The sequence below is a fragment of the Protomyctophum bolini genome (genome assembly GCF_963924005.1).
Source record: "Protomyctophum bolini genome assembly, chromosome: 21".
NCBI classification, from domain to species: domain Eukaryota; kingdom Metazoa; phylum Chordata; class Actinopteri; order Myctophiformes; family Myctophidae; genus Protomyctophum; species Protomyctophum bolini.
In genome coordinates, this window is record NC_137882.1 from 13,595,135 (window position 1) to 13,617,584 (window position 22,450).

A 22,450-nucleotide genomic window follows, 5' to 3' on the forward strand; every position below is an offset into this window, starting at 1 on the left:
CCAGTTGAAAATATAATTAAATTCTAAATACTGTCTCTGCTATAATTTCTGAATTTGTAAATGGCTACAAAACCCTTTGTTTTATGTAGGCCTGCTTTTTGATTGAAGTAAAAAAATATATATATATATATATATATATATATATATATATATATATATATATATATATATAGGCCTACTGTATATATTTATGAGAAGTTATTTTCATAACGTCATCATAAATGTGTGTGTGTGACTCCACACATTCCATTCAATTGAGCCCTTTTGTTGTCTCTCACAGCTGAGGACCTCAGGTCCAGCTGATGTTGATCACCCAATCAGTCCACGGACTGACGGGAGGTTAGAGGAAGTAGAAGAAGCCAAGGAGATATTTCTTTAAACAATCATAACTCTGGACAGGAATGGACTAGGAACTTACTTTTTTTTTTTACATGCTCAGATCTTTATGCTCTAAAAGTTTAAATCATCTCGCGGGAGGGAACCGGCCCGCGACACTTTCGGTCGCGATCGTTTTGGTCGCACTACAGTAATTATATGCAGTAGCACTGGTGCGCCCAGTTATATTTTGAGATCGCACAGATTAAAATTCAGGCGCATTTGCGACCAAAATGGTCGCTATTTCGAGCCCTGATCAGTATGAACAAGTGTATGAGCATTGAGCACCAGCTGTGAGTGACAGGTAGGGGAGGTGAGGCGGTGGTAATATGCTTAGTCAAGCATAGCGGATCTAGTTCAGGCCAAGTGTTGACATGTCATATTCAGATGCGTGTGTTGGAACAGCCTTGGTACTGAACCGGCTGACAGGTCTGTTTGACATTACATTGAGGGAATTCATGTGAATTACGTTACACGGCAAAGGAGGACCCCGTTCAAATGCATGAGTTGCTGAACTATGTTTTTATGTTATGTTAAAGTATCAGGAAATAACGATCTAGATTCATTGAATACACAAGACCATAATGTAAACAAGCAAGGACTTTTTATCCTTTTAGCATTATTGTACCTCTGTACCATTTTGCAGTCTGTTAAGGTGATGGAAAGTTCACAGCTCTGTGATAGATACAGAAACACTGATGGCAGACTCGCAGAGCATACATAATCAAATTAAAACTGATAAATAGGTCCTCAACGTGAGGTCTGAAGACCCCCAGGGGTCCTTGAGGACTTGACTGGTCTGTTAATTGCGTATTGGTGTGTAATGTATATTTAATGTGTATTCATTATGCTCTTTTACTGACATGAATGTATATGGCAACTGCAGCCGATGTACAGAACACATTTCCTTCGGGATTAATAAAGGATAGATAAGATAGATGTTCAAATGAACCCCATTTGGGTCCTTGCCGTGGCTTAATAATGGATGTCAAATTGGGGGTCGTCCGCGGAAGTACAGGGGCTGAGAACACTGTTATACATCATTTGAATGAATCGATCATCATTCTACGCCACAGTGTGTAAAGTTAGCACTAAGCATAGACACAGAGGACGTTCCGTTAGCATGTTAGCATATTTAGCTGTCTGTCAGTGGGTTTACTTACCATGTACTCTCGCACTTGGCTGTGGAAATTCTGCTCTCTGATAGTAACATCGTCTTCTTCCATTCTTCATATTGCAAATGCAAAACACACTCTACTACATACTATCGCGTGCTGTACGACCTGAGTACAGTCAGTGTATGCGTGATCTGTGTGTGTGAGTGATCTTTGCAGACACTATACAGACAGTTCTTACAACGACAGTTACTAACCGCTCAAAAAAACGCCCCAAAATAAAAGACGTTGACATTGCGCGACCGTACGTCAGCGTTGCGTTGCCATAGAAAGCATATAACGTAGTTATACCGTAGTCATGTATTGTGTTCTTATTTATTTTTGTACTTGTTATTGTATTTAGGGGGGCTTGTTTCTTAAATGTTGTTTAAACCAGTGGTTCTCAAATATTTTCATGGCAAGGAACACCCAAATTAATAGCCTATGAACAGCCATTGATTGATTGATTGATTGATTAGTTTATTAGACACAAATGTAAAAACAGCAACAGTGTACTCAAACACTAAACCCACCAAAAACGTCCTTGGTCTTGTTTCCATTTAGGCCGTATATGCAATCATGCATAGATATGATTTGTCTTCAATATCATCACAGGTAAAAAAGGAGGAAAAAAGAAAAAAAGCAATATCACAGGAAAACATAACACTGTATGTACATGGCATGCCAGGTGGGTAAAAAAAAGGTCGCACCGCGATGCTAGCTTCACTAGTTTTGGGATTGTTTTTATAGGTTTCTTTAATGCTTATTTCGCTCGCAATATCTGGCAACACTGTCGACCGTACGTCATCAATCTACGACGAGACAGAGACGCCCTGGAAGAGAATTGTCACGTGTGTTGTTTGGGTCAACCTCATGTAAATACACATGTGTACGTTACAACATTTAACTTGCGTGTCTATTATCTGTTTAAACCATAAGGTTTAACACATCACCTTTGAACCGTAAACGTTTCGGAAAAGCTTTGCTTCCCAGTTTAGAGTTTGTTGGTATACATTGTTAAAGGTAGGTGATGAGAGTGAGACTGGTTTAAGTTGGTCAGCTAATGAGCTAAACCTTTAGCCAGTGAATCTTAACTGTTGATCAACATTTTCGGCTTAATATGAAAGGCAGAGGAGGTAAGAGGGGGGCGAACGTCAAAAAGAAGAAGATGAAAGACAATGGGATGCTGAGAAAGTACATGGACTCAGTGGACGATTTCGTTAAAAAGAAAGGTGGTGAGGAAGGTGGGGAGGAAGGGGAAGAAGTAGAAAAAAACGACCGTTTGAGATTTGTGAAGAAGAGAAGTCGGAGAGAGCTACGAAAAGAGAAGAGAAAGATGAAAAAAGCAAAAATGAAATGTTACTATGAGGGTAAGAATAACCTCCTACAATCTCAGGGTGCTGGTGACGATTCTTTAAAACTAGCTGATGATGAGCCACAAGCAAAAGAGAAGAAAGAGCAGGAGAAAACAAAGAAAGCTGTGTCAAATACTCCTCAAATAAAGTCAACTGATGCTAAACTAGAGAAGTCTGAGGATTCCAAAACACAACCAACACAGAAGAAAGGAAAGAAAACCAACAAACTTCAAGAATCCAGAAATAAGGCTCTCTTGGAGGCCAACAAGGAGGAGGAGGACAGAGAAATCAAGAATATGATGCGTTGTCTCGGGTACAATAAGGGAAAAATCAAGAAGAAACTCCTTGACTGCACTGCAATAGATGCACTCGATCACTTCCTTGGGGTATCCGACTATGAATCTACCGGTGCAGCAATGTTGTTGGACAATGATGATGACGGTGTGGACGTGGTCAAAGAGAACTTGGAAAAGCTTGATAAGAGTGACTCTGACATTTCGGGCGATGAGGAAGAAATGACAGACGACTCTGCAAACGAAAGCAGTGAAAATGACAGTGATCTGGATGGAGAGACTGATGAAGAGAATGCTGATGAGGAGGAAGATGATGATGGGATGATGGATGAAGAGGAAGCAGAGGGAGATGAGATGGAGGCAGAAGATGAGATGGATGAGGGTGGAGCAGCACACCTGGCCAGTGGAAGTGAAGGGGAAGTGGAGGAATGCAAAGATGTCCTCCAGGCTACGCCTGCAAATGTAAGTTCAGAAACTCCTAATGTTTATTAGATAATATGCTTAGTTGCAAGACCCATTTTGTTTGTTCAAGTTCACAGCTTGTGTGCTGCCTATATGACATGCCCAAAATGGGGAAGTCGTGGTTAAAGATGATGAGCTTCTTCAGCTGAACATTTATGCTGCACAAATTAAATTTAAATGAGGTCTTCCAACATTTAGGTCACTTCTACGGCAGGCAAGTATGTGCCCCCTCACTTGCGTGACACCGGAGACGATAAGCGCAAAGCTGAGCTCGGAAAACTGAAGAGGAATGTCAAAGGCCTGCTGAACAGGTACACACCAAGTTAATACATCCTTCCTTACCGCTACCTTCCATAGGTCCTGATATTCGTTTTCTACAATAATGTTGTTTAGACAAAGAGCAGGTCTGCACTCAGGAGCACAATGAGAAAACCATGCTATTTTTGGAATTTCTTTTAAAACATTTTGAACTCAAATCTTTTCTTCTGGGGGTCCCTTGAACAACATCTTTTGAGATCGGGTCCAGTGGTCCACGGCCAAATACATATCATTTTGGGGGATCTTGACAAGAAAAAGTTTGAGAACCACTGATTTAGAAACATAATGTTTTCAGGACACTTGGAATATAGGAGTCATTTGTATAATCAGAGTTAATTTACGGAAATAAAAAACATTAAAAATATATATTATATATATATGGAGATAAGAGGTTTCTGACATCCACAGGCTGAGTGAGCCCAGCATGGCGTCCATCAGCAGCCAGCTGGAGGAGCTGTACATGAGCAGCAGCAGGAAGGACATGAACGACATCCTGACGGAGGCGGTGCTGGCCGTCTGCGTCACCCCGGCCCTGATGCCCGACAGACTGCTCATGGAGCACATCCTCCTGGTCAGCATCCTTCATCACTCCGTGGGGCTGGAGGTACGGTTCACAGACCACTTGAGGTCTGAGGCCCATTTTTACAAATGCCTGCAAGGTTTTTCTAGAATGTCCAAAAAAGAGATGTACAGTACAAGCTCGCAGCATGCTGTGAGCTTGTATACCGTATCTGTTATTTTTGAACAACCAACGCAAATACTAAAATGGTCCTGGTTTTAAATGTGTTAAACGTCGAGTCTAGTTATCTGTTGGATGCAATTCATGCCATGCTGTTGCCACACTAATACCACCGATGTTGCAGGTCATGGCTTTTTGATGACCTTAGCTCACTGTCTGCTCTACTGATAAGAGATCCCCGAAAAGCGGGTTTTATTTTTTCCCAGCCTGTGTGTGAGAGAAGTCAATAGTTGCAATTAGCCAAAGAATGGACATTAGCCCTTGGATTATTTATTAGGTGTAGCCTAAAAGGGCATTGCCGGCTTTGTAAGCTAATGCCCTAAACGTGACATCTAATACCTTAGGTTTCCTTTACTTAAGGTGTATTAGCATTGTTATCTCTTTCGTATGTTGACTCCATCCTGTAATTGACCACACACACAGTCTCATTACTACAACAAGTCAACACACAGTCAGCAGTCAATAGCTAACCACTGATGTCCCTTTTTTGGGCACGTCATTGGGTAACATTTTCAAGAGCACAAAACAAATGGCAAATATACAAGTTATGAGCTATTTTCAACAAATAAATGCTTAATTGGCTAACAAACAAGGTTAAGCATTTTTTGTGATTTAAAATGTTTTTAGTGAAATAAATAAAATTTACAATTGCACATACATGAACATATATTAATATAATAGTCAGATATAATTTACTTGTATTAACAAATTAAGCCTTATGTTATAATTTGAAACATTGCTGTGATGTGTTGTGAACATGTAGATTTTATATTTTTGATATATAAATCATGTGCCCAAGCAGCCCAACATATGGAAAGTGGTTAAATTGTGCCATTTTACCATTGTGTAGGTTGGAGCCCATTTCCTGGAGACGGTGGTACGCAAGTATGACGAGCTGTACAAGAACCCAGTTGGAGGCAAAGAGAGTGACAATCTGGTGGCCATGGTGGCTCACATGTACAATTTCCAAGTGGTCCACTCGATGCTTATCTTTGACATCCTAAAGGTGCTAGTGGGAAACTTTACTGAAAAGGACATTGAGCTTGTACTGTTTGTGCTGAAGACGGTTGGCTTCGCCTTGCGGAGAGATGACGCTCTGGCCCTCAAAGAACTCATCTCTGATGCTCAGCGCAAGGCCAATGATGCTGGATCCACATTTAAGGATCAAACTAGGGTAAAACATTGAGTACTACAGCAGATAAGGAATTTTAACTTTTAGACAAGAATGCATAACTTACTGACTCTATGTAATCAAATTGTAAGGTATTCCATACAGTAAAGTCCTCTACACGAGTGGTTCCCAAACTTTTTAGCTCAAGACCAAAACAAGTGAAAATAGCAGATCTACAAGCTTGTAGATCTGCTGTTTTAATCTACTTCTTAAACTTTATTTATTTATGGTAATTATTATATTTTTAAATTTTATTTATGAAATACTTTAGAAAATGTTGGAATCGTCTTTCGTTGATGAAAATCTGTGATTTTTTGTTTTAAAGGATCACTTAACCACTTTTCAACGTACAGTATCTTCATATAATTGGTCCTCACTCCTCACTAATGTTCATGATAAAATGCCAGATTTTTTTCCTACTCGGTCTGTGTCTCATGGGAGGTCTGTTGGCAGTTCAGAAACCCGTCCACCAGTGACATCATCGATGGAGAATCCAAGCTAATAGAAACTACAGGCTTTCTATTGCTGGAAAGTTGCAGTGCTATAATGGAAGCCATCATTCTCACGATAATTAAAACTCTTAACGTCACTGGTGGACCGGTTTCTGAACACAGCCCTCCCATGAGACACAGACTGAGTAGAACATTGTGGTATTAGTGTAGGACCATTAGTGTAGGACCAATTCAATTAAGATAGTTTGAAAAGTGGTGAAGTGGTCCTTCAAACTTTTTTTATTTTATCTTAAAAAATGTATGTTTTTCAACGACACACTAAATGTGTCCGCCACCCAGGGGTTATTTAATCCATTAAATCATACCGCCCAGCGATTTATAGCAGCAGAGCACATTTAGCGACGGAACGGATGCTATCCCGGAAGTGGCTGAAGTAGTTTGATGTAGCCAAAACACTCGATGCGATCGACAACAACGTGACTAGCGACGGGACCATGATGGGCCGTCTAACACATAATCTTTTTTTAGAATTGGACGGAATTATTTAGATCAAGAGTTGAACGTTTTAAGATTTCCGATCTCGTCGGCTAAAATGGGGGGGGGGGGGGGAATCTTCGATGGCGTCCCACCGGAAAATAACATTGAGTGTTGTGCAACAGACACTCCCAGCCTGTGGATCGATGCGATCGGTCAATAATCTCCGTCCTTTTGATCAATCTCCGTCCTGGGCGTTACTAATTATTTAATAGGGCGGAGAACTCCGTTCTTGCCGCTCTTATCATCGTACATAATCATGACGTAAAATAGACTCTATGCCTATTTGCTCAGACAGACAGACACTGATGTAAAATTCTCCATTCATTGTCAATGAGAATTTAATGTTTGTTTAAGAAGTTTGTGGACGGTAACTAAAAGCTGGATGTAGGAGGGGCGCTAAAAATGAGTGAAATGAAGGTGATTTGATTGTATATCTGTTCTGTATATCTGAGTGTGTTAACCAGGTTTCATGTAATGTGTGATCATGATCTCAGGTGCGCTTCATGTTGGAAACCATGCTGGCTTTGAAGAACAACGACATGCGGAAGATCCCAGGCTATGACCCAGAGCCCGTAGAGAGACTCAGGAAGCTGCAGAGAACACTGGTACATCATCATATTCATAATTTAATCTCCTTAACTTTCATTAAGACCTGAGGCCCATTCTACAAATGCCTGTATCATCATTGGTTCTCAAACGTTTAGTGCCAAGGACCTTTTTTTGTATTTGGCCAGTGGCCACAGATCCCCATCTGAAAATGTTACAGTACATATAATAATGCAGGCACTTTATTGGTTTTGGAATTTGTAATCTAGATGTTCCTGATTAAATTTAACACATTGGTTAGCGATCATCATACTGTATGTTATTTTTACTCACTAGACCTGTACGTGCCCGTCGGCCACTGGCCTATTTGAGAACGATGCAACTTTGCAACCTAATAATACCTGTTGTCAACTTGTCATAGCACCCGTTTTAACTGTCTGTATGTGTCCCACATGGAGATCTCTGTTGTATCTGCCTGTGTCTGAAGAGGGCAAACTGACTGTGAAAAGTGGACTGGTTAAATGGGGATTTAGGCTGATTAGGCCCACTGGCAGAGCCTGAGCAGAGCCTTTTGTGGTGGTTCGGGAGAACCGTGGGTCCGACCGACTCGATACCGGGCACTGCACTCCCTGCGGGGATGTGGAACGCGTGTGTCCAATTAGAAGTTGGTGGGGCGAACAGTTCTCGAGTTACGTGCATCACACACGCACGCAGACACACACACACACACAGAGACGTGGCATTTATAGTAGGATTAGTTTTCTATTTGTAGCTCTCACTTTTAACACCAGGGGGCCTCAAAGGTCCACCTTACAAACTGATGAAGCTGCTTGTTGAATGTTGATGGTCCCATTCAGAATTAATCTTAATTTGTAGCAGTGTATTTTAATTGCCCATTTAATTTGTTGCAGGTTTTACAAGTAGTGTTTGTCCAGTAAATACTGACTAATGATGAATGTGTATCCCAGTGGTTGGAAAATAACTACATTTACTCAAGTGCTGTACTGCACTTAAGTACAATGTTAAGGTGCTTTTACGTTACTTGAAAAATTTTCATTTTTCAGTACTTTATACTTTGTATAAATCTTGGAGGCAAATATTATACTTTACTCAGGTTTAGTTTCTAGTTTGCAGATTTAGATTATTAATACAAATTACAAAACATAAATTAACCATTCGTGCTTAATTTTATACTACTCGAAAATAACCAATCTACAAGCTCACATCTGCTATTTTCAGAAAAGTCATACACATTTTTGAATTTTAGTATACCGGTACCTTTACTTTGGTGCTGTAAGTATATTTATTTTATAATTTGTAATGTGGGGGCACAACAAGAGTATTTTTATGTTGTGGTGTTTTTATTGACCACTGTGTGACCCCAGATCAAGCAGAGTGCTGCGGGCAGCGACGTGAAGCTGAGGGTCTCCCTGCAGAGCCTCCTGGCTGCAGATCAGGTGGGGCGCTGGTGGATCGTTGGGTCTGCATGGAGTGGAGCGCCCATGATCAACGACCAGGGGAACATGCCGGTCTCACAGCCCACCGCTGAAGGACAGGTACACCGCCCGACCCCTTACTGGCAATCCTCATTGTTCATTTAAAAACCTAAAATTGACACTTTCCGGTTCAAAATGTACACTGAGGCTTTTGCTGCAATACGGTTACAATTACAATAGCCGATCTACAAGCTCACAATGCGTTTCTATGCGTTGTGAGCTTGAAGAAGCACACCAAGTACAGAGCCATCTCAAAATGTATAATTAACGTTACAGTTGCTCCAGGATCGATCTATAGGGATAATTCAAAAGTTTATTTTTAATATAGTGTGTATGCCTTGCTATGCTAGTCACTCTTGGTGTACTATCAAGCTGTGCTGATGAAACTCATCCTGTCTGCACTGTTCAGTTTAGTGCCAAAGTATTGGACATGGCCAGGAAACAGAGAATGAACACGGAGGTCAGGAGAAATATCTTCTGTGTGCTGATGACCAGTGAGGACTACCTGGATGCGTTTGAAAAACTCCTGAGGTACAGTAATAAGGCCATTCTGATGTGACGTGTATTTGGTCAAAGGCAATATTTCAGTGTGGACTTAAGGTTCTGTTGTTTTTTTCTGTTTTGCCTCGTTTGAACTGAAGGATGGGTCTGAAGGAGCATCAGGAGAGAGAGATAGTCCGTGTTCTGATCGACTGCTGCCTGCAGGAGAAGACCTTCAATGCTTTCTATGCCGTGCTAGGAGAGAAGTTCTGCTCCCACGACAGACGATTCCAGGTAGCGCTGTGTGCACTACAGTCTATATTGACCAGATTGAATTTACAGAACAATGTGAAAAGTCGATACCCTCCGACAGCAAAATCTCTGAATCCAGTTGAATGGCCAGTAGATCTTCAAGCTCAGTGTTTTGCATGACGTCCAGGTTACAAAGGATAGCAGAAGCAAGCTATGGTCAAATTCTCTCTGGTCCAATTCTGCCCATTGCAACACACATCTCAGTGGTATTAATACTCTTTCTATCAGTGCCTTTTCTTTCTATCATCTATTTCTGCCTATCTGGCTATTTGGCAATCCTAATCCTTGGCTGACTGGTAAGAACACACCAGAACATAACAACATATTTCCGAGAAACCGCGCACTCTAAAGTTCGCTATGACCGAGTGAAAAGCCAAATATTTCGCCAACTATTTCATCTGTCTTTTGCATGCAATCTCCTGGGGGGTCATTCTGTTCCTAATGTGGACATCTTCCCAGAAATTTAACTCGGGAGGGCCAGAATATTTTCTCAAAGTGCATAATCAGAGTACAATTATGATATTTGATGATTATCTTTTCTGTCCTCCCTTGACTACCTCATAGGTGTTTCTGCTAGCCTAGTGGTTAACCACGCCCCCTTGAAAACATTTCATTCAAGGGGGAGTGGTTAACCAGGCTAGATTTCTGCCACTACACAAGATAATTATGAATATATTCATGTCTTGTGTTTCACAGTGTAGAGGCGTGCCGTCTACAGAACAAGGCATTGTCAGCCATTCGGGCAGTCGAAAAGCGTTTTTTTTGCTGACAATCGTCCATATTTAGTGGGGCCTAATTACACAATGTTTACATCTGTGGTGGAACTCTTTGGGAAGGCAGAACATTTCACTTTCATTTGCCCTAGTGTAGGCAGCCCTAGAGACCAAAACACAAGCACTTATTTTATTTTATGGAACGCAGAAACGCACTAATTTATGCCCAAAAAACTTCCAAATTTAGAGGACTGACATCCTTTTATTTGTTGTAATCCTTGTTATTGCTTCTCTAGTTAGGTTTGTGCCCATATATGATCTGGGTCAGACATGACACAGCAGAAATGCATAAACAGACTGGAAAAGGAGTCATGAAAGCTTACAACGGACCACCATGTAAACTCTTTGCTTCTTCAGTTTAGTGTCAAAGTCAATGTCGGCGTTGCAGGAACAAAACTCGGTTGTAAAACCCTGCCAACTGTTTGGGTGTTCGACAACAACTCAAAGAGCTACATTCATTAAAGAGTCATGCAAGGATTATAACATTATTCATTCATGTATTCGCCCAGTATGGTAAGGAGATTTATTTCCTGTCATGCAGGCACAGAACAGTGCCATCAACTGATTATCAGCTGTAGTTTGTGTGTTTGGAGCAACCTCTAAACATGACCGACTGATGCCACATTTGTAAAAAGAAACAACTTTTTATTATTATTACTGTATTATTAGGGCCTGAGCACTGCACAGTAGTGCAAAGCCCTATTGAAATCGCAATGATTATTATATTAGCTGAAATTAATCGCATTTTTGATCGAACATTTGCAAAATTTTGTTAAAGAATATCAAAATGATCTGACCTACAAGCTCATAGCGCATCACGATGTGTTCTGACTCTGAGCTTACTATCTCCTATCTTTTTAAACAAATCTGCAAATTGCAAATACCTATATCGTCAAAAACCTCAAACAATAGCTGCTATATCTGTCAGACTCATGAGATGTCACCTGACGTTGGCCGATCTGATCTCCTGACATAGTCGCAGTTAGTGAGGACAGGACAGCTTGGGCTGTTGAGACACTGACAACTGATGTCGTCAATATACAGTATAATACTGTATGTGTGTGAAATGTAGGATGTCCAAAATGTACTTTTTGAATGTTCCAATGGATCCGATCCAATCACAACTGGTGGTATCCGGAGAACTCGCCATTTTTCCGACTTGACGCGGTTTAGTGCATTTTAGTTTTACTTCACCTTAGAGAGGGAGAGAGAGAGAGAGGATAGTTGTTTAGAGTTACACTAGATGAAGTAGGAATGCTAAAGTTTAAACACCAAAGTACAGACACAATGTATTTCATTAGTAAACAATATCCTGAATTGGTACACATACTCAACTTTTTATATCTAGCTGACCATTTAATTGCACAAAATTATTTGATCACATTGGAAATTAACTATAACAGCTGTGGGTTTGACATATTTTCGATGCGGCGAGTTGGTAAACTGGCGAGTTCTCCGGTATCCTCACAACTCAGTCACATTTTCATCATGTTGTGAGCTTGTAGGTCGGCTATTTTTCCTATACTTTTATGCACATTAATGTATGCAAAAAATAATTATGGGAGACTTATTGAATATTGACATTTGGTCAATAGCATAGATGACGTCATTAGTGGCTTATTTTGATCATGTACTGTATGTTGTTGTCACTCTTTTCAGTTGTATAGGCTCCATAGTACGTATTATGTGGCCTTATATATTGACATCTCATAGACCACATCATTATTCGTTGCTGGTGGCTTTTTTGAGGGGTGCTAGGCCCTTCTATGTCCAGCTTTTAGTGTGTGTGCGCACAAACTTTGTCCTACACAAACCCAATTCCCATTGACAATGAATGGACAATTTTAAGTCATAGTGTAAACAAACATTGTGTAACACAAACATCGATATGTTGTACTAGGAGGCTTTCAACTCTCAACTGTCAATAAGAGGTCTGTGATGATTATATACGATAAGAGCGCCCCTCACTTCACATGGTTGTGGTTTTTGAGGGGCGCTAGCCCCTCCTATATTCACCTATAGCGTAGATTTTTGTCGTAACACAAACATTAAATGCCATTGACAATGAATGCAGAATTTACGATAAGAGCGCCCCTCACTTCACACGGGTGTGATTTTTCTGATTATTACTAATATTTTAAGCTACAGGAAAATCTGACCACCCAGACTCCACCACCCAGACTCCCCAGTCCCCATTACATGTGGCCCGTCTGTGACCGGTAGGTCACCTTAACTACAGTGTGGGAGCCTCTCACACCTCTTTCCTCTCACGTTGTTTGACTTACCCCGACTGCAAACAATGGAGGTGACACCACGCTTCCGCCCTAGCTGACCCGCAGGACACTGGTCCATATCAGACACTGATAACCATTGTCCCCATCAAAGAGCTTCAGTCAGACCTGCTGGGAAATTTTAGTTTTTCTCGTGTAAGGTGGACCTGGCTTTAGTGGATTGCCTGTGTTTGTGTGTGAGGGAGGAGATATTAGAGGAGATATTAAGAGTCATTACTGGCTATAGATCACTTAGCCATCATTGCAATCATTGCACTCTGTATGCTAAAGTCAACTGGCCGTCCCTGACTGCCCGTCGGCTGCCTCACTAGTACACCTTGATCTATGAATCAGTTATTGGTAAGCTCCCTTTTTTCCTTGGTTTATCTATCAATTATGTTCTCATAGTGATTAAGTTATTCATTACTATTTTTGATCAAACAAATGATTAATATAATTGAATTGGGGGGTTGCTTTCATAGCATTTCAATTTACTCTTTGTTTTTGTGTCTTCTGTTTGATTTTGTGGCTCTACAATAATCATTTGAACCCTCTGTGTTTCCCTAGATGACCTTTCAGTTCAGCCTGTGGGACAAGTTCAAAGAGCTGGACAATCTTTCTAGCAGCACCTTCAGTAACCTGGTCCATCTGGTTACTCACGTCCTACAGAGCAAGGCCCTGTCCATCTCCATCCTCAAAGTGCGTGGCAGGACATCTATGCTTAATATGAGGATTGAGGACGGTTTGCAGTCTGGCAGTGATGTCCGTTTCGATGTCATGAATTGCACTGAACGAGTTGGTGATGTTTCTCTCTGTGTTTGTCTGTGCAGGCAATAGAGTTTGGAGAACTAGATAAGCCCAAGGTGCGTTTCTTGCGTCAAGTGTTAAGCAAGCTACTAAAAGAAAATGAGCCTGAGGAACTGGTCATCATATTTGGAAAGTGAGTGTCATCATATTCTGTGTACATATTGAGCCATACTTATACAAATCAATCAATCAATCAATGATATCTATTTAAATTGAAAAATGATTCCTGTTGACCATGGCTATGACGCCATCCTATTTGTCTAAACCAGCAGTGATGGAAGAAGTAATCACATTTTTGAGTTGTGCTATGGAGTGGCTAGCAATGTGTGTCCATATGGATGTCCCTGACTGTGTCTGTTGTGCCGTGTCCGAGTGCGGAAATAGCGTTTATTGTCACTGTTAAGTGTCACTGTTGCGCAGCCTAACACACACACACACACAGAGGCCAGGGAGGAGAGCTTGTACTGTACAGTACAGTACAAATACAGTACAGCAACACTCAGTTCAAAATGTACTTGAAGTGGCAAAGATAAAAGTACACGCTCACAACACGTCCCTTTGCGACGCATTGTCAGCTTGAGTGGCTATTTTCAAATTTCCCCAAGTATATATGTCTGAAGTGGTTTTGTAATAATAATCCAAATCTAGTTAACTAGTTACTTTGAATAATTAGTTGAGTAAAAATACAATAAATATTGTACTTTTACTTGAGATGTAGTGGAGTAGTTAATCAAATTAATGAAATTTGAAAAATTAAGTGAATGTACTCTGTTACTTACTCCACCACTTACTCCACCACTGCAAACCACTGTGTGAAAGTCTGAATCAATGTCCCCCGTTGTTGTCCATCCTCCAGGATTTCGGGCATTCCCAAGCTCGGAATGCTGCGAGAGGGCTTGAAGCTTTTCATCAGCCACTTCCTGCTGAAGAATGCCCAGACCCAGGGACCAGCTGAGCAAGCAGCTCTGCTGTCGGAGCGCGCCCAGGTCGCCACCCGAGCCATGGAGGCGAGAGAGGCCAAGCTCAAACTGTAAAACACACACACACACACACGCACGCACACACACATAGCAGATATATTGACCCATGAAGACCTGGGGTTGATTCTACAAATGCCTGCTAAATCAGTTTTCTATAAAACATATGTTGCTATATCAGTGGTGCTCAATACTTTTTCATGTCAAGGTCGCGGACCCCCCATTTCAAATTTTCACGATTTAAAGAACATAGCAGATATTATTGAATAGACAAAGTATAAAAGTGTTAAAATGATTGTGAAACAGATGCTTTCCCAGTTTTAACATATACACCAGCACCGCAATACAGTATACGATATGTATATCTTTTTCCCCAGAAAAGGGCTTACATTAGCAAAGAAAGACATTCAAATTAGTATTTGGATATACTTAACAATCTTTTTCATGTGGTGTGGTCCTATATAAATTCATCATGGATTTAGTAACAAAACAATGTACCCCTTTCACTTAAATTTGTAATATTTTCCTTTTGGTGGGGGTTAAACAACAGTGCACATTGCTCCCACACACATTATTGTTGCAACAATTTATTATAATTGACAGAGTGATAAGCTATATCATAGATGTTTTCCTTTTTTTTCATATTTCAATAATCTATTATGTTGTGTATATTTGTACATAACCTGGTCATTAAATGGTTTGTTTCGACATCTATGCTATATGCAGATTCTTGAGTGTAAAAAAGAATACAGTGATTTTATTATGTTTACGTAATATCATTTACATCAGGTGTTCAGTACCTATATCTAAGACAGCCCTCTTGAAGGCTTTGTATACAGCAACAATTCACGTAGCCTACGAGTGAGCAGTGTTCTGCTCAACACAATTCATCACTGATTAATGTTTGTACTGTAAATTGGTTAATTTCCATCATTTGATCATCAACAGAGTTTATATAACACGGTGAGGTTATATCTTCCGTGAGTTTGATGTAAACAAGGCAACTGAAACTGGTGTACATACATGCTCATTCATGAAACACTGTTTACACATCCCCCATGACCCAGGCCAGGGCTTTGATTCCAGGCTGTCCTTGTTGACTAGTTGACACAGTTGCCGCCTGCATGGTTAGCATAGCAGAGTCATTCTGTTACATTTGATGAGGCTACTATTAATTAGCTCCATTTGCAATTTTGCATGTCCTGCATCAATCCAAGGGGGAGTGCGGTCAGAGGGTAATATCGGACAGTGAGGGGAAATGTCCCTGCCTAATCATTAAAACTCTACAGTAGCCTCCTGAAGGGAGTGGGTTGAAGTACATGTTACCAGGTATCTTATTTCAGAACCTGAATCCTGAGGATTCATGATTCAAGTGTATCCACCAAATACAAGGAACTCCACAATTTCCAAAGACATAAAATAAGGCTTAATATTTGTTTAAAATGTAAATGTTTTCAAATGTCTCCTATAATGTCCTATAAGTGAAAAGCAGGGTTAGCTGTAGTAAGCATTTGATGTTTTCACTGCGGCTATAATACACGAATCTGAGTTCCCAGACGTTCTCACATAAAAACAGGAGGGATTCACTAACAAAAAGAGAATGGAGAACTTTGTCACTAAGTAGTCCATACACTGGCTTTTGTTTATATAGTATGTGAGACATGCAGGTGACATCAATGTTACCTGCATGTCTGGTTGGGCTTGACCCTCGGGTGAACTTTGAGTGTAAGCTAAAACAAACAGCAAGATAAGGACTACTAGGGTCACTGAGTGAGCAGCCTAATTATTGTTTCTAATGACATATAGCCTATAGGTTAATCAGTCTGTGTTGATTACTGTGGGAAATTAGATAGCCTAAGTGATTGAGGCACACATGTCTTAGCATTTAAGTTTTTGTTTTGTTTAGTTTTTCACTTTTTGGGGGTGGACTGCTGAATTAAAATAGCCTACCCGTATATGCGATAGCGTATAGCCTATACTCTTGCGTGGCCTATACTTGGGTATAGAGCAGGCGTAGAATACGCACATCGACAGGCTGGACTAAATAAACTTCAGTAGGTATTGGATGGAGCCCGCACACCACAGGAAAGACGTTCTTTATTGAAATACTGACAACGTTTCGATCTATTTGATCTTCATCAGGTCATGTGAACATACACAAAAGTTTGTACTTTTATACTAAGGGAGTGCCCCCATTAACCAATCAAAACACCACATTTTGGTGCCCCTCCCATCACTGCAGGTGTGACACGTCAACCCTGAGTGAGTATGTGGGGACCCAGACATATTGATGTAAATATAGTCTGTTCAGAAATGTTAGTGCACTAACATTTCAAATAACAAACTTTTGTGTATGTTCACATGACCTGATGAAGATCAAATAGATCAAAACGTTGTCAGTATTTCAATAAAGAACGTCTTTCTTATACCTGTGGTGTGTGGGCTCCATCCAAATACTATATTGGGTATAACCATGACTATGTTTTCAAATCTGCTTATGAGTCCTGCATTAGACACAGTGGATCACTTAAATATTGTGTGTGTGTGTGTGTGTGTGTGTGTGTGTGTGTGTGTGTGTGTGTGTGTGTAAGCGCGCACACTGCATAATGAATGACTTGTAGAAAAATACAAGACGATGAAAGGAAACTAAACTTAGGTGGTGGTGCTCTGGCTCTGCCTTATGCACGATTGACACTTGTATTAGAAAAAAGGTTTTTCCATAGAAATAAAACGACTTACAGTAAACCGTAAACGTTTAAATAACTCAGTATAGCAACTGATTTTAATCCCGAAAAGGTGCTTGTACTAGCAGACAAGTGGTTGATTAACGGCCCATTATTTCAATGGTGTATTATTAGCAGCCCATTGCTACACTGGTGTGAAATGTTTCTCTCGTCTGAGTGACTGCCGACTTGTGTTTGCTCTCGCTGCACGTTTGCACAGATCCCAACGACAGCGCTATTAACAGTAATTCCCATGACCCGAGCTGTCAAAGTCAGGAGAAAAACAGCACGTCGCGGTGAACTGGAAAAGCTATTTTCTATTTCCTGTTACAAGTTCGAGGTGGACCTCGCAATTGAGCGAGAAATGTCAATAAAAAATGTGATAGCGTTGTAATATAAAACAAATTTATTTCACATTGTCTGCACCAATAGAGACGCTAAACAATAATTTAGCATGCAAATCGGTATAACCATTTATAAATACAATATAGAAAAATAAACATAACATTTTTTCCTGCATATGACACAAATACTAAATATATAACACCACGAAAGAGTCCAACATCATAATACGACAAAATGCAGCAGAGGTCTATTTATAGTGGATATTATGGTCATATAGGCTATTAGGCTATACTTAAAATATTGTTGACGATGACAAATATCACAGTGGAGTAGAATAGTAGGGTTGCAGTGTCCTAGCCAGGTTACAGCAGCATAAATTGCACATAAACCATGCAAGGTCACAGATACTGCCAAAATAATGCTCGATAAATGTCCGTTTATGTAAAACTTCAACCTCTCGGCATTAGGCCTATTGCTCGTTTATGAGGATGATGATACAACTAGAAGAGTGGGCTCCAAGGGGAAAGTGGGCACCTCGATGTAAAATTGGCTATTCTGTGCAAAAAAACTAAAATGGTCTTCAGTAGCCTATAATGCAAAGTATTTGAACAATGCACGGTAGACTAGGCCTACTCGGTATAGCCTATACAGACGTAGTAGCCTGTATACATTTACGCCTCAACTATGTTCAAAATGACTCGTTTTGTGGCAATTGTATAAATATTAAATGTCAAATGCTCAATCATGTTCTATGTTAGGCTGTACGCTGTATAACATTACTTTGAGACAAATTTCCAAATATCTTAGGCTATTTTGGACCAAATATGCCATTTTACATCGGGGTGTCCATATGGCTACACTCTTCCTAAAAGTGCCCACTCTTCCTGTACCGGGGCGGGATCAGACAGCATCCATCCAGCTGACCTATATATATTTTTAATCCTTTTTTTATTTTATTATTATTATTACAAAACAAAAAAAATCCAGGTAGGTGATTAGACGTTGGGTTACATGCAGCTGCAACGTGGGGGGACAATCCCCACAGTCACCTTTTAATGGAGAATGTCCCTTTTCCTTTGCCTTCCCCCTCGGTGCAGGCACAGGTCTCAAGGTTGTGGGCTTATATTGCTGCTCGTGTGGTGATTTCTCTCGTCGTCCGACGAGCAGTCTGACGAGTTGTACAGGAAGCTGTCGCCCTCGTCGTCGTCACTGTCCCTGAAATCTCTTATTCTGCCGTTTTTTGAGTCCGTCTTGCTGCTGTGATAATCCGCCGATGAGTCGAGTCCATCAGATGATTTGTCCTTGTCCTTGTTGCTCTTCTTATTCTCGGCCTCCTGGGCGGCCTGCTCTTTAGCCTTCTTGCTTCGCTTCCACTTCATGCGTCTGTTCTGGAACCAGATTTTAACCTGAGAAGAACAAGTTGGTGATAGGGATTTATTCATTTATTAAAAGTATAGCTATAGCTACAAGGACGAATGAACGCTCGAACGGGTGACACAGATCACACGCACACCAGGTGGCCAAAAGGTTATGCGTAACCTGCCGTGCGTAAAGGTCATTTTGTAAGATTGCCTGGCGAATAATGAATACAGTGTCGGCTCCAGCCGTAGCGCCAATATAGGCTGTTGTTTTAACAATAATAATAATGATAATAATGAAACAAATAATAATAATGCAAAAATGGATGAAGCCTGTTCAAAGCTATATTACCTGGGTTTCTGTCAGCATTAGAGACGTAGCCACCTCAAAGCGCTTTGGTCGAGACAGATACTTGTTCAGCTTGAACTGATGCTCCAGTTCCAGCAGCTGTTGGCTTGTGAAGGCTGTTCGGGGTCTTCTGCACTTCCCCAGTAGGTTGGACTGGGCCTGAGCTGAAAAAATAAATAAATAAACATAAATTCCTAATTCGCAAATTGTTTGCGATTTGAGTGACAATATAGTATTCGACTTGTGTTTACATTTTTCGAATCAGAAAGCTCATTTTTAATTTGAGTTAGCCTATTACAAAGCATGCCCTCTGCTAACGTTTATGTGAAATGCTTTAGAGAATTAGCCTGCCTAGCTGTGCACACACTGACACACATGTTCAGAGTGCTATTTGCCACTTCGTTTGGAACAAATCTGTTAAAACGAACAGAAACAAGACAGGCAGTATCTGGGTGAGCAAATAGTGTGTCGACTGTGGGTTTCACACTCCTCTGTCATTTTCCCACTGTCCATTATCTGTCCATTTGAGTTCCTTTCAGAAAGTGGAAAAAATAATCGCCTAAAGCCTTTTCATATAGGCTACTAGATATATCACAATTATGGACTGGAGTTAACCTATATATTGTCAGCACCTCTAAATAAAAAATATAATAATAATATAATGCATAACATAAACAGTCTCATAATAATATCAGTAGCCTACTATCTGTAGATCAAGCAAAGCAAAGATAACTCACAGCTAAAATCGGACATTTTGGGTAGCATCATTCCAGCTGTTGAGACCCGCAGCCAGTGGTCCAGTTGGAAGGTGCTCGCCGTGAGCTTGAGGGAGTCGCTGGGATGGTGGTGGTGATGATGGGAGCCATGTGGGTAGGAATAGGACAGGGCCGGGTGTTGTCCCAGGGCCGCCGCGGAGTACGTGTACATCGGGTGGCCGTAGAGAGCCTGCGGGGGGATCCCCACCGTGCTCTGCGGATGTAATCCAACCATGCTGTGCGGATGGCTTGTCAAGAAACCCGGTTTGGGAATCAGACCGCAGGAGGAAATCCTCGGCGGAGACGGCGTCTCGGTGCGTAAAGAGTCGGCGCTGGTGTTCAGCTCCGAGGCTGTGACACTTCCGGACGACGAGATCGAGGAGGAGGACAGAGAAGTCACCAGGGCCAGCGGGGACGTCTGCACCTTGGGCGTATCGACTGCTAGCAGCGCGTCGATGCGAAAGTTTTTGGATTTCTCCATTTGGCCGAATGTGTCCCTTCTTTGCAGCGTCGTTATCGTGTCTCTAAACGAAGAGGGGAATGTTGCCTTTCCACCTCTCAAAAGTTATGGTCTCGGCAGAAGTGTGAGCGGAGAACTCAACGTGACACTTAATCCTTATTCGATGAAGGCGATTGGTGCTCCGTGTGACAGGGGGCTGTACCATTCGGACGTGTTTGGGACTTTACTGCCGCTGCGCTCCGACCCATCTGGCCAGGATTGTGAGGGCATGGTTTAAGCAATAATGTTGTTCAACTTTAGAGAATGAAAATCTGAAAACAATTATTGCCTACTTTGCTCGAGTGAATATTGGAAAGTGAATAAGGAACCGAATGAGTGAAAATGGGCAGCAGCTAACAAATGCAAATCGTTAATGTATGGCCACACGCACACACGCACACACACACACACACACACACACACACACACACACACACACACACACACACACACACACACACATCCCATATATATATATATATATATATATATTGAGGCCTATACATTCAATAATAATAATACTAATAATAAATAAAAAGATATCTGAAGTTAACACAGAATGCGCCTTTTGTTAAAGGTTTTGATTATTGATTGAATGAATACTGTATTAACAGTTTGCAAATAGTACAGAGGTACAATTGTACAATGATTGTTAAAAGGATAACACAAAAACCCCAAAGGGCTTGTTTCCATTGTGGTCCTGTGTGTTCACAGTACCACAATTCACAGGAAGGCACGTGCGAAACCATAACGAAATGGGGTTATTATCTGCTAATTTAATTTACTCGAGTAAAATAACTTGACAAATATTCTATTTTAAAATAACTATATATCTGCGTACCGGTATGTTGTTGAGAGAAAAAGTCGCTGAAGGCCACATAAATGAATGAACAATATGACCTCAGTTCTCAGCATCCATGAGGCCAACAGGGAAATTTCACTAAAAGCACCTTCTGTCAGTCATCTCCAAATCAAGTGGCGAGTAGTAACTGCAACTCTGTTATCAACAAATCAACTCCAAACGAGGTCTTTTCAGCTTCGAGACATGTTGGTGTTGATGCATAGCCTCCTATTTGAAAAATATCGCGGATAAATTATATTGAGTTATAGCTATATTCTTGGCTATAGCCTAACAAATGTCTCCTATTGAAATGCTTTGGCAATGTAAACGTATGTTTTCTCATGCCAATAAAGCTCCTTTGAATTGAAATGAAATGAAACGTTCACATTTTAAATTGTATTGCGAACTTAACTTATTAAAATATCTTTAATTCAATGAAATGCAAGTATGCAACAGCCCGTGAGGCGAATAGGCCTATGCGCTCAATATAAAATTTCTGCACTTACAAGCCACTTTAGAATTCATTGCCAAGCAAAAGAGGACAACTAACCACGACAAATTTTCTGTAATTGAAAGCGCTGAGTGTGATGAAGAAAAAGATGTAGCCTAATAGAGCGGTGACTCGGGGGGTGGCTTTGGTCTAATAAGCCACTTAAAGTTAATGGAAGAGGGGGGTCAAAATGAGAATTATTGACACCCTGTTGCCCTTAACCTGTCTACCAATAAAGCTGATTAGTTTTTTGTCAATTCATCAGCAAACCGCGCTCACATGGGAGCGGACGGACAGTTTATTTGCTCGGGGGAAATCAACAAGTCACCACGTATAGTTTGAAGTAAAGGATCACCGTTTAATTGGAAACCTTGATGATCATGACCGATTACGGAATGATAACCATGAAGAGATTGATGTGAGCAAAACATGGGAGGCTCTCCCTCGCAGAACTATATATCCCCTCGCCCTCGCGCGCGCGCGCACACACACACACACACACACACACACAGGATTTACAAAAACACAGAAGCTATGGTGAAATTATTATGCACATGCAGGGGAACATAAATA

At 40.9% G+C, this 22,450-nt stretch overlaps 3 protein-coding genes across 3 annotated transcripts in view; 1 reads left to right on the forward strand and 2 right to left on the reverse strand.

The window, feature by feature from the left end:
- Window positions 1–1,723, reverse strand: part of lmbr1 (limb development membrane protein 1) — a 47,595-nt gene extending 45,872 nt beyond the window's left edge. The window contains exon 1 of the mRNA XM_080793526.1: window positions 1,539–1,723. Coding sequence (XP_080649652.1) covers window positions 1,539–1,601 — 63 coding nt within the window. The 5' untranslated portion in view covers window positions 1,602–1,723. The remainder of the gene's footprint in view (window positions 1–1,538) is intronic.
- A 667-nt stretch (window positions 1,724–2,390) lies between these two features.
- Window positions 2,391–15,225, forward strand: nom1 (nucleolar protein with MIF4G domain 1). The gene is made up of 11 exons (XM_080794198.1): window positions 2,391–3,639; window positions 3,838–3,950; window positions 4,366–4,561; window positions 5,547–5,870; window positions 7,351–7,461; window positions 8,788–8,958; window positions 9,308–9,429; window positions 9,540–9,672; window positions 13,301–13,432; window positions 13,564–13,673; window positions 14,397–15,225. The coding sequence occupies exons 1-11, from the start codon at window positions 2,650–2,652 to the stop codon at window positions 14,572–14,574; spliced, it is 2,580 nt and encodes an 859-aa protein (XP_080650324.1). The 5' UTR covers window positions 2,391–2,649; the 3' UTR covers window positions 14,575–15,225.
- A 3,466-nt stretch (window positions 15,226–18,691) lies between these two features.
- mnx1 (motor neuron and pancreas homeobox 1) lies at window positions 18,692–20,528 on the reverse strand (the record flags this gene model as incomplete). Its single annotated transcript, XM_080794217.1, has 3 exons — window positions 18,692–18,991; window positions 19,296–19,456; window positions 20,030–20,528. The coding sequence occupies 3 exons, from the start codon at window positions 20,526–20,528 to the stop codon at window positions 18,692–18,694; spliced, it is 960 nt and encodes a 319-aa protein (XP_080650343.1).
- Window positions 20,529–22,450: the final 1,922 nt, after the last annotated feature.

Excerpts from the sequence above, each read along its gene's own strand:
- nom1 (XM_080794198.1), top strand. The coding sequence starts at position 2,650 with ATGAAAGGCAGAGGAGGTAAGAGGGGGGCGAACGTCAAAAAGAAGAAG. Across the intron at positions 9,430-9,539 it reads GCGTTTGAAAAACTCCTGAG|GATGGGTCTGAAGGAGCATC; the intron begins GTACAGTAATAA and ends TTTGAACTGAAG. Across the intron at positions 9,673-13,300 it reads CCCACGACAGACGATTCCAG|ATGACCTTTCAGTTCAGCCT; the intron begins GTAGCGCTGTGT and ends GTGTTTCCCTAG.